The 19,555-nt window shown below is 44.4% G+C and overlaps 1 protein-coding gene across 1 annotated transcript in view; it reads right to left on the minus strand.

The window, feature by feature from the left end:
* The window catches only part of HAAO (3-hydroxyanthranilate 3,4-dioxygenase), a 160,119-nt gene that overhangs the window by 36,729 nt on the left and 103,835 nt on the right, over positions 1-19,555 (minus strand). Inside the window, exon 6 of the mRNA XM_073672034.1 lies at positions 8,511-8,554. Coding sequence (XP_073528135.1) covers positions 8,511-8,554 — 44 coding nt within the window. The remainder of the gene's footprint in view (positions 1-8,510; positions 8,555-19,555) is intronic.

Below are 19,555 nucleotides of genomic sequence, written 5' to 3' on the forward strand. Positions count from 1 at the left end.
ACCTGCCGTGCCCGCTGGCTTGCCTACCCGGATCACCCATCAGGTTACCTGCTGTGCCCGCCTGCTTGTCTACCCGGATCACCTGTCTGGCTACCTACCGTGCCCGCCTGCTTGCCTACCCGGATCACCCATCAGGCTACCTGCCGTGCTCATCCTCTGTACCTGTCAGCCTCAGCCACCTGACCCGTGGGAGTAGCCTGCTCTCACACAAGGTCGGTCCCAGAGTGGCACCTGGTTGACCTGCCCAGTCCCTCCTTGGTTCACGGAGTCGATTAAGCCGCCGTGTGACCAGGGTCGGTCAGAGTTGGCACTTAGTTACGCCCCTCTGGTCCCTCCTTGCATCTCAGCACAGAGGTTCCACCACCCGGATCCGTAACAGTGTGCACCGGCCATGGAACCCGGTGGCTCCCAGGCTCCTTCGCTCTCCGACCTGTACCAAGAGGTTTCTCGCCAGAGATCCCAACAGGATACCATCCTATCCTATCTGCGGACAGTCAACTCCCGCTTGGACGCACTGTCCACCCTGACTGTGTCCGCCTCTGACCGTGTGGTACCCGCTCCTGCGGCAGCTCAACACAGTGGCGCTGTGGCACCTGGCTTTGGACCCCGGCTTTCTGCGCCTCCACGTTTTGGTGGTGACCCTGTCCTATGTCGGGGCTTCATAAATCAGTGCACACTGCACTTTGAACTCCTGTCACACCAGTTTACCTCCAAAGTGGCATTCATCATGTCTCACCTCACCGGAGACGCGTTGGCGTGGCTTAACCCTCTGTGGGAGAGAGGGGATCCTCTGGTGTCCGATCTCCAGGCTTTTCTCGCGGCTTTCTGGAAGGTGAAAAAGGACGAAAATCTTCTACTGCCTCCTCATGTCTCCGAATCCGCCAAGGGAGTCTCTCTGTGGGCCAGTATGCCGTGCGTTTCCGAACCCTCGCATCTGAACTTGCCTGGAACAATGAGGCCCTGGTGTCCACCTTTTGGGATGGCCTTTCCGGATGGATCAAGGATGAGCTAGCCGGTCGTGACATACCTCCCTCCCTGGACGACTTGGTGTCATTAGCTACCCGGATTGACATCCGTTTTCTGGAACGCGCTAAGGAGATGACCCATGAGAGGAAACCTCTGAGCCTCGCTCCCATCCTCCAAAGTCCAGTCTCGCAACCTTCACTCCCCCGGGTGCCTTCTTCAGAGCCTATGCAAATTTACCAAGTAAAGATGGTCAAGTCTCGCCAGGAGACCCGTCGTGCCGAGGGGAGTTGCTTCTATTGTGGCAATATAGAGCATCAGATCCGCTCTTGCCTGGTGAGACCGGGAAACTCCAGTGTCTAGGACTGCTCGGAGAGGTCGTCCTAGGCTAGAGTTCTTCCTCTCCACCATTGACTCTGTCCATTTCCGTTACCAGTGGTGAGGCCCGCTTCTTCGAGACTGCCCATCTGGATTCCGGAGCCGCTGGGAATCTCATCCAACAGGCCGTTGTGGAGCGCTTTCAGATTCCTACCATACGTCTGGCGGATCCTTTAGCAGTTTCCTCTGTGGATGGAAAGCTTCTTCCTGAAACCATCTTGTTGGTCACTGAGCCGGTAATTCTTCAGGTAGGAATGCTGCACTTGGAGAAGATCTCCTTTTACGTATTGTCCGGTCGCTCTCATCCCCTCTTGCTTGGCCTGCCTTGGTTACAGAGACATGAGCCCGTCCTGAATTGGAGCTCGGGTGAGGTGCTCCGTTGGGGTTAGGAATGCCATAAGACCTGTCTGGTTCCGGTTTGTCCTGCTCGACCCCCATCTACTCCAGCTAACCTAAATCTAAAAATTGCTCAGACAAGATAAGTTTATATTGTGCAATGAAATCATTCAATTTTATTGAATAATCAAAAAACACCCAAAAAACACAAATCATAATACACGACATATACATATGTATACATAAACACAGAACAATTTAAAAAGCAACAAGGTGTATGCAGCATAAGATATAAATAGTATGCAGGACACAGGTGAGGAACATCAGGTCAGTGATCTTAATCAAAAGTACATAGCACTGAGCCACTTCAATAGAAAAAAAGCACGGCAGTAAAATTATGTCACTATAAAGTGCGAATGAAAATTTAGAAAACAAATAGTTAGAAGTGACTCAATGCCTTACATGTCACTATAAAGTGCAAATGCAAATTCTGGATATAAATAATTTAAAGTGACTCAGTGCTTAAACAAATATTAGGTCACTGGCCAAACAAAATGCAAATAATGCAACTACAAATTTATTCAGGTCAGGGTGTCTTTAGTGTTTAGGCAAATATTGATTCTATGGCCAGACAACAAAATAGATGAGTAGTCATATCAAAGTGGCATGGTGTTAGTGTCCGCTTAGCAGGTAATCAAATCTCAATAGAGATATACATGGTCACAGCATGAATTCGTCTATACATATAAAGTGCAATGCACATAAAGTAACAAAGTAGAACATTAGCTTATAACCATGGATATTGCATCACAAACATCACATGAAATACCTGGATTCATGCTGCAAACACCAGGTGTAATGAAAATCCACACTCCAACGCACGTTTCACAAGTATGCTTCCTCAGGGAGGATTTCCGTGGCAATATATTGCAATTGATTTCATCACGGATCTTCCTGTATCGGCCGGTTGTACTGTCATTTGGGTGGTCGCCGACCGCTTTTCCAAGATGGCTCACTTCATCCCCCTGCCTGGTCTTCTGTCTGCACCTGTGCTGGCTAAGGAATTCATCTGTCACATCTTCCGTCTCCACGGCTTACCCCTCCACATTGTCTCAGACCGAGGAGTTCAGTTCACTTCTCGCTTTTGGAGAGCTACGTGCCAGCTGCTGGATGTCTCTTTGGATTTGTCTTCGGCCTATCATCCTCAGTCCAATGGTCAAGTGGAACGTATCAAACAGATCCTTACCAGTTTTCTTCGGCACTTTGTCAATGTTCACCATAGCGATTGGGTTGAGCTCCTGCCCTGGGCCGAGTTTACCTATAACAACCATGTGAGTGAGTCTTCTGCTAAGTCTCCGTTTTTTGTGGTCTACGGTCAACACTCCCGGATTCCGTTTCCCGTCTCCTCTTCAGTGGACAATCCTGCCGCGGAGTCTCTTATCAGTGAATTTTCTGCGATTTTGGAAGACACTAGATCTGCTCTCCTTCAGTCCTCCAAGCGGATGAAGAAGCATGCTGATAAGAGACGTCTACATCCGCCTCAATTCCTTCTGGGAGACAAGGTCTGGCTATCCTCCAAATATGTCCACCTCAAGATACCATCTTACAAGTTGGGTCCGCGGTTCATCGGTCCGTTTGAGATTCTGAACCAAATAAATCCAATGGCTTAAAAGCTGAAAATCCCGGTCTCCTTACGGATTCCCAACTCCTTTCACGTGTCTCTCCTCAAATCGGTAGTCCTTAATTATTTCTCTGACGATCCAGGTACCACTCCAGCTCCAGTCTCCTCTGAGGACGTCTTTGAGGTAGAAAACATTTTGGCCATCAAGAGGGTAAGAGGAAAGACTTTCTTTCTTGTGAATTGGAAGGGGTTTGGTCTTGAGGAGAGATCTTGGGAGCCCAGGGAGAACATTCATGCCCCTTGTCTTCTAGAAAAATTTCTTGGGGCCTAAAGAAGAGGGGGCATAAAGGAGGGTACTGTAGCGCCGGCGTCTCTGCCTCCTGCCAGGCAGAGACGCCGTTCCCCTCACCACCTCGGTCCTGTTCCGGCATCCTCCAGCTCTCCTGCTATTGTTGCGCACACCGCGCACAGCTTCCCGGGCACTGCGCTTAGGGCGCGAGCGCACAGTCCCTCTTAAAGGTGCCGCGCGCGCCGTCCTAAAGAGTCGCCGGCCAATGGCCGGAGGATCACTCCTATTTAAAGCACCTACTCCAAAATGGAGGTGCCTGTGCAAGGTTGTTGTTTATGTGCTAACACTTTCCTCAGCCTTCAGGTTCCAGTGCCCGCCAGTCTGTCTATCAGCCATGCCCGCCAGCCTGTCTATCAGCCGTGCCCTCCAGCTATCTACCTGTCGTGCCCGCCGGCTTGCCTATCCGGATCACCCATCAGGTTACCTGCTGTGCCTGCTTGCTTGTCTACCCGGATCAACTGTCTGGCTACCTACCGTGCCCGCCTGCTTGCCTACCCGGATCACCCGTCAGGCTACCTGCCGTGCTCATCCTCTGTACCTGTCAGCCTCAGCCACCAGACCCGTGGGAGTCGCCTGCTCTCACACAAGGTCGGTCCCAGAGTGGCACCTGGTTGACCTGCCCGGTCCCTCCTTGGTTCACGGAGTCGATTAAGCCTCCGTGTGACGAGGGTCGGTCCGAGTTCGTACTTAGTTACGCCCCTCTGGTCCCTCTTTGCATCTCAGCACAGAGGTTCCACCACCCAGATCCGTAACAGGACGGAAGGAAAGAAAGAATTCAATGGAGCGAAAAAAGGAAAGGAAAGAAAGGTAAGTAAGGAAAGAAGGGAAGGGATGAAGGGTAAGGAAAGATAAGAATGAAGGGAGAAAGAAAGTAAGAAAGAAAGAAAGATAGAAAGAAAGAAAGAAAGAACGAAAGAAAGAAAGAGAAAAAAAAGAGAGAGAGGAAATGAAGAAAATGAAGTAAGATAACGATAGAAGAGTGAGGGAAGAAAGGAAGTTGGGAAGGAACGAGAGAGAAAAAAAAGGAAGAAAGCAAGAAAGAGAGAGAGAAAGAAAGAAAGAGAACGAAAGAAAGAAATGTAAAAAATAAATGAAGGAAGGAAGAAAAAAATGAAAAAAAGAAGAAAGGAAGGAAAGAGAAAGAATTGAATGGGAGGGAAGGAAGGAAAGAAGGAAAGAAAGAAATGATAAGGAAAGATAAGAATTAATGAGATATAAGGGAAGGAAGGAAGGAAAGAGAAAGAAAGAAAGAAAGAAAGAAAGAAAGAAAGAAAGAAAGAAAGAAAGAAAGAAAGAAAGAAAGAAAGAAAGAAAGAAAAGAAAAGAAAAAACAAGAAAGAAAAAGTGCCTCTTTAGGAAATTCATGGGTGGAACTTAAATAATTCTGGGGTGAGGCAACTGCCTCTTAGGGATTAGATTGAGTAACTACAGATCTCTGAGATAATAAATTAGGAATTTGAATTTATGCACTAGGGTTTTCTTTATTGCACACTCTTCTAAGGGTATGTGCAAGAGTATTTTGTGTGCAGAAATTTTTGCACCTTTTTGCATCTCTTGGCAGGAAAACGCAGCCTCCAAAACATTGCGTTTTGGTGGATTTTTGCCTGCATTTTTTCAGTGCATTCAATGGGTGAAAAACGCAGGCAAAAATGCACAGAGATTATTTTTTGCACCAAATCTGCAAGTCAAAAATACTCAACGTATGCATGAGACTTCAGGTTTCTCATTCACTTTGCTGGCATCAAGTTTTGCTAGCAAATCTGCATGGCCAAAATGCACCAAAAACGCCCCAAATCTGCAACATGTGCACACAGCCTTACTGTTCGCACATGCTGATATACTGTGGAATTTCCATTTCTAGATTTAACAGGAAGCAAATCTACAACGTATTATAGGAGAACGAAAAGGAGTGCGGCACTTCCATCCATCGATTTAATAACATGAAAACTTTATTGGAAAAACATAAAAATTTGCAATCCATATCAAATGTTAAAAAAAACTCATTGCAGAGCAAATAGCCAACATACACAGAAATACCAACACATATTCTGGAGCAGTGAAACCCTTCACCATGCCACACTTTCTATTTTATGGTCTGGAGAAGGTGACGTATCCTCCTAGAGCGGACACTTAGCACTTCTAGAGGCATTCTGGATTTTAAGCCTAAATACAACATTTTCGTATGGTATGAATTATGAAAAGTTATTTGTTTTATATTTATTGATTTTTAGGAGTTGGTTTGTTTTTCAATTGTCTTTATATTTGGCTTATCACAATTAATTTACTTTATAATCAAAGGTCTTTATATTTTATTTGTACAGTACAGACCAAAAGTTTGGACACACCTTGTCATTCAAAGATTTTTCTGTATTTTCATGACTATGAAAATTGTACATTCACACTGAAGGCATCAAAACTATGAATTAACACATGTGGAATTATATACTTAACAAAAAAGTGTGAAACAACTGAAAATATGTCTTATATTCTAGGTTCTTCAAAGTAACCACCTTTTGCTTTGATTACTGCTTTGCACATTCTTGGCATTCTCTTGATGAGCTTCAAGAGGTAGTCACCGGAAATGGTTTTCACTTCACAGGTGTGCCCTGTCAGGTTTAATAAGAGGGATTTCTTGCCTTATAAATGGGGTTGGGACCATCAGTTGTGTTGTGCAGAAGTCTGGTGGATACACAGCTGATAGTCCTACTGAATAGACTGTTAGAATTTGTATTATGGCAAGAAAAAAGCAGCTAAGTAAAGAAAAACAAGTGGCCATCATTACTTTAAGAAGTGAAGGTCAGTCAGTCCGAAACAAAAACCATCAAGCGCTACAAAGAAACTGGCTCACATGAGGACCGCCCCAGGAAAGGAAGACCAAGAGTCACCTTTGCTTCTGAGGATAAGTTTATCCGAGTCACCAGCCTCAGAAATCGCAGGTTAACAGCAGCTCAGATTAGAGACCAGGTCAATGCCACACAGAGTTCTAGCAGCAGACACATCTCTACAACAACTGTTGAGAGGAGACTTTGTGCAGCAGGCCTTCATGGTAAAATAGCTGCTAGGAAACCACTGCTAAGGACAGGCAACAAGCAGAAGAGACTTGTTTGGGCTAAAGAACACAAGGAATGGACATTAGACCAGTGGAAATTTGTGCTTTGGTCTGATGAGTCCAAATTTGAGATCTTTGGCTCCAACCACCGTGTCTTTGTGCGACGCAGAAAAGGTGAACGGATGGACTCTACATGCCTCGTTCCCACCGTGAAGCATGGAGGAGGAGGTGTGATGGTGTGGGGGTGCTTTTTTGGTGACACTGTTGGAGATGTATTCAAAATTGAAGGCATACTGAACCAGCATGGCTACCACAGCATCTTGCAGCGGCATGCTATTCCATCCGGTTTGCGTTTAGTTGGACCATCATTTATTTTTCAACAGGACAATGACCCCAAACACACCTCCAGGCTGTGTAAGGGCTATTTGACTATGAAGGAGAGTGATGGGGTGCTACGCCAGATGACCTGGCCTCCACAGTCACCAGACCTGAACCCAATCGAGATGGTTTGGGGTGAGCTGGGCCGCAGAGTGAAGGCAAAAGGGCCAACAAGTGCTAAGCATCTCTGGGAACTCCTTCAAGATTGTTGGAAGACCATTTCCGGTGACTACCTCTTGAAGCTCATCAAGAGAATGCCAAGAGTGTGCAAAGCAGTCATCAAAGCAAAAGGTGGCTACTTTGAAGAACCTAGAATATAAGACATATTTTCAGTTGTTTCACACTTTTTTGCTAAGTATATAATTCCACAAGTGTTAAGTCATAGTTTTGATGCCTTCAGTGTGAATGTACAATTTTCACAGTCATGAAAATACAGAAAAATCTTTAAATGAGAAGGTGTGTCTAAACTTTTGGTCTGTACTGTACATGTACATCTATTTCCATCTTGCTCTTAGCCAGTCCAGCCTATTTGCAGTTCACACCTGCATTGAGTTTCTTGAATTATCAGCATTTCTATGTCCTGATTGGTTTGGACTTATTTATATAGTTTACCCAGGAGTCTGCTCCATATCCTATGACCAAGGGCGCCGTCGTGCGCCAGAAACGCGTAGGGCTTCTAACATGTCATCTGGATTCCAAAGTTTTTATGTTTTTCTAATAAAGTTTCCATTTTGCTAAATCGTCGGATGGAAGGGCCACACTCCTTTTTCTTTTCCTACCATTGACTGTGCTTCACCAGCAGGACCAGGATCTGTCCATACAGTTCACAACCGGGATATATGGACTACACGGCGTGGTAAGCTCTCCACCCTCTTTCCTTACTATAGTGTATTATAGTATCAACAGGGTGCATACATTTGGTAAATGTGTTGTGTAGGATATGTACATGCAGGCTCGGACTGGCACATCGGGGAACTGGGGAATTCCCCGGTGGGCCCTTGTGCAGACAACTCTACCATATGGGCAGTACTTAGCATAATTCACTTGATTCACTAGGTACAGAAAAAAGCAGCATATCATCATTAATTTACCAAACTACTGTTTATTATTATATAGAGGCATATGTAAATTTGTGAACGAGGGTAGTATAAGATTTGCCTGCTTGTAAATAGTGGGCCTCCCAAAGTCAATGTTACTTGTGGGCCCTTGGCACCCCAGTCCAACACTGTGTACATGGAAACCACGTGAAAATCTACCTTCAGTGCACACATTAATTCTATAGCAGGTCAATGTATTCTACACATTTTCATGGTGGGTTTTCCTTCTTTATAAAACATAGGGTGAAATGCAAAGTAAATCGTTATGAACAAGTGAAATATCCAGCAGTCCACTTGCCAGCTCTCATAACACTTTAGAGGTTTAATAATCTCCATTACCTGGGTCAGGTTTCCCGGTTTTATATTGTTTTGAGTTGAAAAATCTAAAATGTGAAACAATGAAGGAGATTATTAATTATGTGTATAACAAGGACCTTATTTCTATAGCTGTATCGGTAGCAGATGGTTTATATAATGTAGAAGACATTTGAGAATTGATAGTTTCTTTAAAGAAAGTTGTCAAATACAGTACTGCATGTGACATCTGCAGGTAAAAGGGAAATACTACAATAAGGCTATGTTCACACAAGGCGTTTTTTTCAACGTTTTTTTTTCTGCAGCAAAACCTGATCTCTTAGCAGGAAAGAAGCTGTGTCAAAAACGCAGGTTTTTTGGCGCATTTTTTGGTGCGGTTTGGTGCGCTTTTCAGGATCCCAAAGTTCAGCTTTGCTTCCACCACAGAAGCATGAACATAGATCACCAATGCGAGACATATGTGAAACCATATTAACCAGAATTACAAATGTAACAGTGTGGGGAGGTGAATTGTTCAGTAATAGTTTACCTAAGACACTGGCAGTGCATTGAGTTTGTAGGACACTATTTACTTTCACACTATGGTCTGCCATTCAGTTGCTCAGGGCATTGTTCAATTTCACACCTCCATAGGCCACTGGTATTGTTCAATCTCACACCTAGCTGAGCCAATGTTTACACCTCATCACTAATTTAATTAAACTGTACTAATCCAGGCTGCCATCTCAGGTGACCAAGACAAGATGGTAAAATCGCAAAAATAAATGAGTTTCAAATACTGCTGTACTTGCTTTTTTCACTAAATACGCAGCAAAACCTGATAGCTATGTTCACACTATGCGTTTTTTCTACGTTTTTTCACTGCCTATTACTTTCAATGGGTGAAAAAAGCTGAAAAAACGCAGAAAAAATGCTTAAAGAAGTGACATGCTCTATTCTGAAAAAAAACATGCAAAGCACAAAATGCTGGTCGAACAGAAACCAAGGAGTGTGCATGAGATTTCTGGAATCTCATAGGCTTTGTTGGTTCTGTAAAACGCAGCTGAAAATTTGCATAAAAAAGCATAAAAAACCCTGAAAAAACTCAATGTGTAAACATAGCCTAAAAGCTACAAGATAATATGTATATAAAAATAAGTAATTTAAAGGGAAGACCCAAAAATGTCATCATTAGTGGGGTCTAACTGGTTGTGGTCTATACATTTGCCCAGTTATGATTAACACCGCCCAATAGATCCTTAAAGGGTATGGATAAGGATACGGATGCATTGGGGGTCATTTGTTTACACTAAATTCATATATTTTAAGCTAAAAATATTTTTTGCAATTGAGCTGTAATTAAAATTGCCCTATTTTACATTGATAGCCGTTGCACTGTCTATTGCTGGCAGCAGAACGAGTTAGCTTAGAATCTGTCAGTGAGCTGGTTCTGATTATTTATAATGCTTGTTTCTTCTTCTGAGTTCTTTTCTTCTGATTTAAGACCAAATAGTTCAACTTTCATGTGGTAAAAGATCAACTGAGAGGAACTAAAAAAGAGATGAGAATGAGCTCACTGATGGAACCTCAGTTAACTCATTCTACAGCCAGCAACACACAGTGCAATACAAAGGCTAGAGAAGCAAAATGATACAAAATTTTTAATGTAACCCAAATGCAAAATTATTTTTAGACCAAAATACATGCATGCAAGTAAAAAAAAATGCTCCAATGGTGTCCGTATCCTTTGATAATGAAGTTTAATCATGCCTCTTGTCAATCGTGTTGTTAAGACAGAAAAGTTTCAGTCACCTATGAACCTATACTAATGAGTTGCTAAGTGCTCACTGAGTGTTCCCAAACCATAAAGTGTTCCAGCTTCTCGGATGTAAATCTTCCCTAACCCCTTTCTTTTGGCCGGGGAGGGGGGGTATAATCATCAAAAAAGGAGTAATTAAATTGTATTCCTCAGGACCTAAAGTATTGAGCAGTGTTAAAAGCATGGTAAAAAAAACAGTAACTGATACCTTAAAGGGAAGCTTTTATCTGAAAATTACCTATTGTTTAAATCAGTTTTTTTTTTCATATCACAATCTTTATTAAAAAATGTACCGTAATCCTGCAATTTTCACATTGACCACTGGGGCTTTTTAAACTGGTAACATCTGTCCTTTCAGGAAGAGTTTACGGGAGTTTTTATCATCAGAGGCAGGATTACAATGACAGATAACACCTTATACAGAGTTGTTAACACAGGATCCACCCATCACAATAAGTGATGTCGCTCCCCTGCTCCCCCGCCCTTCGCAATGACCTTCTACACACGCTCATTAGATACTTCAATACAAAAGATATAGTCTATTGTGGCTAATATACATGTGCTATTTCCTGAAAATGAAGAAAGTTAGGGTAAGTATTTGGTGCAGAAATTTCTGCGCCATTTCTGCATCTCTTGGCAGGAAAAAGGTGAGTTATTGCCTCTTTTTTGCTGCATTTTTTGTTGCTTTTTTACTTGTGTTTTTGGTGCAGATTTTTCATTTCATTAATGTGGGTGAAATTTGCACCAAAAACGCTGAATGAATTGACATGCTGCAGCTTTAAATCCGCAAGTCACCAATAAGCAACGTGTGCACGAGACTTCAGGATTCTCATTCTCTTTGCTGTCATCAGGAAATCCTTCAGGTTTCATGACAAATGTGCACTGAAAAAATGCAGCAAAAAACACAATGTGTGCTTCGAGTCTAAAACAGCCCCAAAGATCATTGCGAAGATTGCAAGACCTGTTTTTTTTTCCTTTCAATGCAGATTGTGCTATGTAAAATAAAATTGCTAAAAAGTCTCTTAAAAAATAAATTTAACAGAAAACCTAATCTAATCTATAGATCATTTTCTGATGATGGCTTTCCTTTATAAGGCTCTGTTCACACGTCCAGTTTTCATTCAATTGTAATGAACCTGGTATATATATAAAAAAAACTAAATCTGTTACAAACGGAACAAAAATGGATGCACACTTTGAGTTTTTGTTCTGTTTGTAACGTTCGTTTTTACTACGTATATCACTGAACACCACTAGAGTTCTGAGCAATGGCAGTGTTTAAAGAAGCACTCTTCCCAGAATTTTTTTTATCCTCTTACTATATTGCAGTCATCATATTATATAGCACTGTGTACTTACAATTGCACATTTTGACTTTCTACCCAGATAATTCTGCAAGAGCAGTATTAAAGAACCCCCAGCAGTGACTGAGAGCCGGCCTCAATGCAAACCATCAGTCAGTTAGCCCCCCACTCTGTATACTCTGAGCGGATATTGAACCAGAGCCACCACCGCCCCGTGACTGAAACTGGAATGCCGCCAAGGAAAATAAAGTTAATTCTCTTCTGCAGGCGCCTGGCAGGTTAATAACGCTATTAACTTACAGATTAACCCCATATATGTAGGGTAATGGCGTTTTCTCTGGTGACAAGTTCCCATTAATTAATCGGCCCCTATGTTCTTTAATCCAGCTAAAATCCAAATGTACTTGAATTGCAATCAAACTGGAGACATTTTAGGATTAGTGATGAGCGAGTATGTTCTGTTAACCCTTTCGGTTAGCATTAGTGTTGAGCGAGCATGCTACTCGGGATGTTCGGCGAGCACCGAGCATTTTCGGGTTACTCGGGCGGGAGCTCTGGTCTCCGCCTTGCACGTTTGGCGCTCTTTACAGAGTCAATGAACAAGCAGGGATTGCCATCCAGTCACTGTAATGCCGCAGCCATGTTGTTTGTGGGCATTACAGTGATTGGCTGGCCACACAGCGTCACCTCGAGTATTTAAAACCGGGCGCCGCCATCTTGGACACAGTCGCTCCGGATTAGACAGTGTAGGGACAGCGCTGCTGAGCTAGGGAAAGATTTATCCTGCGAAATAGTTAGTGTAGGGTCTGTAAAGGCTGCCAAATCAAACAAACAGTCCTTCTCAGGACTAATATCCATCCCAGATATCAGGCAGGCAGGCAGGCTGTATAGGAGACGCAGTGGTTATACCAGCAAACGCTGCATTACAGTCCTGTGTGCTCCTGTTTCTTAAATTGCTGGACTTAGCTCCAGGTCTCGGGGGCCAGTGAAAATCCTTTTCTTTCATCTAAATCCTCTTTTTTTTTTCCTCTTTCACACTGTACAAATACCCGTCTTATTAACCTATTGGTGTCCCTCCCCCCCCAAAAAAAAAATGTGTGTCTCTGATTTTTCAGACAAAAATATATCTGTTGAAAAGAGTCTGGTATAGGCCACAGAAACAGAAGTGTGGTTTTGCTGTTACATGGTAAAAAATCTCTATTATCCTGTTTTTCGCATTTTTTGCCCTAAAAAAAAACATGAGTGTCTCCTGACTGTTCTGACACAAAAATATATCTGTTGAAAATAGTCTGTTGTAGGTCCGACAAATCCAAGTGTGGTTTTGCAGTTCCACGGGTCAAATCTCTGTAGTATCCAGTTTTGGGTCTTTGGTATCTAAAAAAAAACAGTTTGAGTGTGTCGCTCACTGTTCAACCGCAAATCTATATTTTTAAAAAAGTCTGGTATACACAAGTAAATTAAAACTGTGGTTTTGCTGTTCCACGGTAAAAAATCTCTATTATCCTGTTTTTCGCATTTTTTGCCTTTAAAAAAACAGTAGTGTCTCCTGACTGTTCTGACACAAAAATATATCTGTTGAAAATAGTCTGTTGTAAGCCCGACAAATTCAAGTGTGGTTTTGCAGTTCCACGGGTCAAATCTTGGTAGTATCCAGTTTTGGGCCTTTTGTATCTAAAAAAAAAAACAGTTTGAGTGTGTCGCTCACTGTTCAGCCGCAAATCTATATTTTTAAAAAAGTCTGGTATACACCACTAAAATAAAACTGTGGTTTTGCTGTTCCACGGTAAAAAATCTCTATTATCCTGTTTTTCGTCGCATTTTTTGCCTTAAAAAAAAACAGTAGTGTCTCCTGACTGTTCAGACACAAAAATATATCTGTTGAAAATAGTCTGTTGTAGGCCTGACAAATCCCAGTGTGGTTTTGCAGTTCCACGGGTCAAATGTCTGTATTATCCTGTTTTGGGCCGTTTGTATCTAAAAAAAAAAAACAGTTTGAGTGTGTCGCTCACTGTTCAGCCGCAAATATATATATTTAAAATTTTATGGTATACCCCAGTAAACAATAACTGTGGTTTTGCCATTCGACGGTAAAAAATCTCTATTATACAGCTTTTGGTATTTTTTCCGTAAAGAAAAACAGTAATAGTTTCTCCCTGATTGTTCTGATTGTTTAAAAGAGTCGGGTGTACGCCAGAGAAATAGAATTGTGGTTTTCCTCTTCCACGGTTCTAATCTCCTTTTTATTACCCTTTTTCCATTGATAGTGCGAGTGTAAGCTATTTTACACATGGCAAGGGACGTGGAACTGGACGTTCTGGTGATGGTGCGTGCAGAGGACGGGTCTGTGGCCAAGGTGAAAATGTGCCACAACCAACAGCCACTTCTTCTCGCTCCCACTTCTTGACCGAATTACTAGGGAAGCACACAACAACACCACTATTGCGAACTGATCAGTAGTGTTGAGCCACCCCCGTAGTGTTCGAGTTCGGTTCGGTTCGTCGAACACCCGTGTGTTCGCCGAACTGTTCGTCGAACTGTTCGTCGAACACCTTCGAACACCGTTAAAACCAATGGCAGGCAAACAAAAACACATAGAAACACATAGAAAACACCTTCAAAGGTGTCCAAAAGCTGACAAACTGCTGAGAAGACACAACTAACACATGGAAAAGTGACAAGTACATATAGTCATGCGAAAAGAAAAGAGGTGGAGGAGTAAAAGGAGGGGGAGACACAGATATAGGCATGTCATGCCCTTCTAAAATCCAAAAAGTGAGAAGCCGACACGTTCAGTCCGCTCCTGCCCGTGCCACCTCCGCGTCGCCGGGTTTGTGCCAGAGCCGCGGTGAACCCTGACGGCCAGCCCCCCTCTCCCAATACTGGTGCCTGTCCGCTGGTGGGTCGAGCGAGCCCCCCTGTGGTGGAGGCAGCTCTAAGCTTTTTAATTTAAATTGTCTCTCTAATTTGAATGAATACACTTTAAATCCATTTACAAGGATCTATTGGAGGGCAAGTCTCATGCCAGCATCCGCGTAATTCCAGCTCCAGTAGCGTCCACTAAAGCTGCTGCAGTTAAAAAGCTTTTATAAGGATCGAGCTCGGCTGTCCACCGCAAGGCATCCTACTGCCAGTCCCAGCCCCTATGCCTTGGGGTGCCTCCTGATGCTCTTCACTGAGTATCCCGTGGTCCCGAAGCATTTCCTTTGAAAAAATTAAGTGTCCAAACTACAGGTGGTGTAGCTTGCTTAACAGCCGGGATAATCCGCTGACTAGCAGACACTGCTACTAGGCACAAAGTATTTCTTGGGCTAGATGCAGTTAAAAATTTTTAATTAGATACTCTCGTTGGATGCTGAGAAAGCATTCCATAGAGTCTCCTGGCACGCCATATATGATTCTCTTAAAAAGCTTGGGGTAGGGGTCTAGGGGACCCTTTTATAGCCAAAATCACGGCCCTGTATCGCAATACGTCACCTAGGCTGAAGATAAATGGAACTGTAGCACCCTGAGGGCTCGGTTGCTACAGAGGTATTGCACCTCACCCAGAAGTGTGATATCTCACTCTCAGGTAAAGATGTAGTGTGGATCAGGACCCGACACCTGCATGCATTACACCACACTGCCGTGGGGCAGGGCGACCAATATGCCCCTGAGATGGGCACGACAGTCCCTGTCCCTGGCTGGAGTGGGGGGAGGGAACACTGAGGAAGGGGAACCCTGTAGTGCAGGAGCAGGGAGGAAGCAGTTCCTGGGTGCATTGAGAAGGGAGTATAAAAGGTGGGCACCATCTTAGTTCAGTGCAGAGAAGTCTGAGCAGAAGTGGCAGGGAGCAGGGGCTCTGCATGAGCTCTGCTCCGGAGGCGGGCCTAGTAACAGAGGCCCAGGCCTGGAAGAGGGAGAAGGAAGGAAGAGGAGCGGAGAAGGCTCCAGGAACGAGGAACGAAGGGATCCCAGGGGTGCGGACGGGCGAGTCGCCACCGCACGCCCGAATCCACCTGCTTGGAGGGGTCAGGCCAAAGGGGGAGACCGGTCCCCGAAACTAGTGGAGGCAGGAAACGACCTTCAGCTAGAAACAGGAGGCTGTGACATTTTATGTGGCGCAGCCCCTCTCTACACCCGCTAGGAAGGCACCACATAGGGTCAGGGAAACTGGCGCCAAGTTTACCAAGAGGAGGCCCGAGGCAGCCGGACAGAAGGGTTGGTAAGAAAGGCCAGACAAAGGACACACAAAGGGGGTCCTGTGAAGCGCTCCAAAGTTATCTGGGAGTTGTCTGAGCCCCTCACCTGGTGAGCACAGTACGACGTGGGCAGCCGTTACCTGCAGACGTGGTCTGGATAATAAGAACTGTGAGTAAAGGCCCTGGACTGCATCACTGACTCCGTGTCGTTACTGCTGCTGCCCTGCACCATCACCCCCATCCTCCGCATACACTGCCCTGAGGCTATACTCCTAACCGCAATCCACGGGTGGCGTAGTCGGACATTTAAACATCAAAACCACATAAATAGTTCCGCCACTGGTTTGACCGCCCTGAGCCACGGAACCGGGTCGCCGCCACGGAGACTACAACCACCAGCATCCACCAAAAAGGGTCCGGCTCCGGGTGTCCCAAGGCCCAGGGGGCGCGTCAGAACATTTTCATCACCTTTCACAATCACCAATGGGACAAGGCAGGGATGTTCTCTGTCCCCTCTCTTATACATCCTAGTGACGGAGCACCTGCTCTCATCAATTCGCCATAACCCCAATATTAGGTGGATTGAGGTGGGAGGCACTGAGTACAAGTGCTCTCTATTTGCTGATGATGTCCTAGTATATATCACTCAATCACATATATCCATCCATGCTGTTATGGCTGAAATAGATCACTTTGTTACATGGTCAAATTTTAAAATCAATGCAGCGAAGTCTGAGGCCCTCGATGTCTCCCTCCCCAAATCCATATAGGATTCCATCCAGTCCAACTTTCCCTTTGCCTGGCCCTCACAGGGTATCAAATACTTAGGAATTCCTATTCATAGAGACCTCTCCCATCTATGTTATCTTAATTTTGGGCCCTTTATTGAACAACTCCATACAGACCACGGTTGGCAAGTTAGAACTGTAAGATTCACTACGTGAACCACTGGTGTTTTGTGGAAAAGCACATGTACACTGTGTTCCAAATTATTATGCAAAAAGTGTTTAGGAGTGATAAGGGAAGAATTTGTTTGTTTGTCAGTTAAACTCATTGATGGTGATGTGTGTCAGGGCTCTTTATATCACTGTAAGCAATTGCAGACACCTGTGCTAATTAGTTTGGCAGGTGTGTCCAATGAAAGGCAAGACTACTTAAGAAGGCTGTCTCACATTATTAAGCAGCCTACATTTTCTGCCAAAATGGGAAAGAAAAAGGATGTGTTGGCTGCTGAGAAGCAACAAATTGTGGAGTGTTTAGGTCAAGGCATGACTACAATCAACATTGTGCGATGATCAGGATGAAGTGTCTTGGCAATCAAGAAGTATGTAGCTGATTCACAGTACACACGTGTGCGTGCTGATAAGGGCAAATTGAGGACTCTTTCCTACAGGCAATTACGTCAGGTTGAAAGAGCAGCGGCAAAAAAGCCTTGTCATAGCAGCAGACAAGTTTTTGAAGCTGCTGGTGCCTCCAACGTCCCCCGAACAACAAGATGCAGGGTCCTTCAGAGGTTTGCAGCTGTGCATACGCCATCCTGTCGACCTCCTCTATCCACTTCACACAAGCAGAAACGGCTCCAGTGGGCCAAACATTACATGAAGACTGATTTCAAAACTGTTTGGTTCACGGATGAGTGCCGTGCAGCACTCGATGGTCCAGATGGATGGAGTGGAGGATGGCTGGTTGATGGACACCCCACGCAAACACGGCTACAGCGCCAACAAGGAGGAGGTGGAGTAATGTTTTGGGCTGGAATCATGGGGAGAGAGATTGTCGGCCTCTTTAGGATCCCTGAAGGCGCTAAAGATGAACTCCATAATGTATGTGGATTTTCTCAAACAGCACTTCCTGCCATGGTTCAAGAAGAAGAACCGTGTATTTCACAGCAAGATCATTTTTTTGCATGATAATGCACCATCTCATGCTGCACATAAAACATCTGCATCTCTGGCTGATATGGGCATAAAAGGGGACCCCCATGCTCCCCTGACCTCTACCCCATTCAGAACCTTTGGAGCATCATTAAAAGGAGTGTCTATGATGGCGGGAGGCAGTTCACATCTAAGCAACAGCTCTGGGAGGTTATTCTGTCCTCATGCAAAACAATTGAAGCAGAAACCATCCAAAACCTGACAAATTCAATGGACGAGAGAGTTCAGAAGCTCCTTTCGAACAAGGGGTCCTATGTGAAAATGTAACATCACCTAGAATAAAGTTTTGAGTTGAAAACTGTTTGATTTCAGTTTCTAACAACCTGCTAATGCTTATAATTTCAAAAATGACCATTTTTTTGGTCTTTATTAAAATGAAAAGGTTGATCGAAAAGTTTGGGGGATCTAAGAGTGTGGCAACCCAGTAGTCATGATTACTTCGAATTCTGACAATATGAGGGTCATGCTGCAGGTAGTGCAGCAAGAAGGCACTTATGTGTCTTGCGCATCTCGGAGCCCCAAAAATATTTTCCGGGCTAGATGCAGCTAAAAATTATTATTAATTTTAAATCTGGTGAAGCTTTAGTATAGATGGCCTAATAGGATCAGTGCTGCACACTGCTACAAAGCCCAAATTATTTTCCAGTCAAGATACAGATAAACATGATTAGTAATTTTAAATCTGGTGGAGCTTATTATAGATGGCCTAATAGAATCAGTGCTGCACACTGCTACAAAGCCCAAATTATTTTCCAGCCAAGATACAGATAAACATGATTAGTAATTTGAAAGCTTAAAACGGTTGGTAGGGTGATTTTAACCAATCATCAAGCTTTTACTCTCCCCAGGATGACACAGGGGTAGAAAAGCCGTTTCGGATCCATGATTTGTTCATCTTTATGAACGTGAGTCTGTCTACATTATCAGTGGAGAGCCGCGTGCGCTTATCTGTCAGCACACCACCAGCAGCGCTGAACACACGTTCAGACAGAACGCTGGCTGCGGGGCATGACAAGATCTCCAAGGCGTAAGTGGCTAGCTCCGGCCATTTATCCAGATTGGAAGCCCAAAAAGAGCAAGGGTCCAGTGACACAGTCGTGGCTTCAATGTTTACTTGGAGATACTCCTGTACTATCGTCTCTAGGCGTTGACTATGTGTCAGACTTCTTGTCTCCTGTGGCCTTGCAAAGGATGGGCTAAAAAAGTGGTGAAATGATTCCGCAAAATTGATGTTACCAGCAGATACTGTGGTTCTGTTACGGTTTGAGTGCTGAACACTTGACGGTCCCACAGTTGGCAAGTTGGAACTGTGAGATTCACTACGTGCACCACTGGTATTTTGTGGAAAAGCACATGTAAGATTCTGCAACAGTCTCTGCTGATACTCCTGCATGCATGCATCCCTTTCTATGACAGGAATAATTGCTGCAAATTTACTTTTGTACCGGGGATCTAACTGTGTGGCAACCCAGTAGTCAGGATTATTTCTAATTCTCACAATTCGAGGGTCATGTTGCAGGTAGTGCAGCAAGAAGGCACTCATGTGTGTTGCGCATCCAGGAGCACCAAGTCCCTGTTGTGTTGGTGGCGAGGTAACAATCATGCTTCCTTCCTCTGTCCTCTCCCCCCAACCTCGCACAACAGAAATGTGATCAAGGTCTCCCTCATCTGATGAGTCTTCCATCAGTTCGTCCTCCACTTCTTCCTGGGCTCCTGCACCTTCCTCACTAGTTTGGCTGCTACCATGCGCCCTGGTAAAACCATCTCCCCCACCCTCACATGCCTGCCGCCTTGGTGCTGCCGACCGTCTGGACCTTGCAGATGTTAGCCCTTCCGCATACAACTCCTCCTCCTC

The sequence above is a fragment of the Phyllobates terribilis genome, unplaced genomic scaffold (assembly GCF_046119375.1).
Source record: "Phyllobates terribilis strain yellow unplaced genomic scaffold, ASM4611937v1 Scaffold_3__8_contigs__length_932513732, whole genome shotgun sequence".
NCBI lineage: Eukaryota > Metazoa > Chordata > Amphibia > Anura > Dendrobatidae > Phyllobates > Phyllobates terribilis.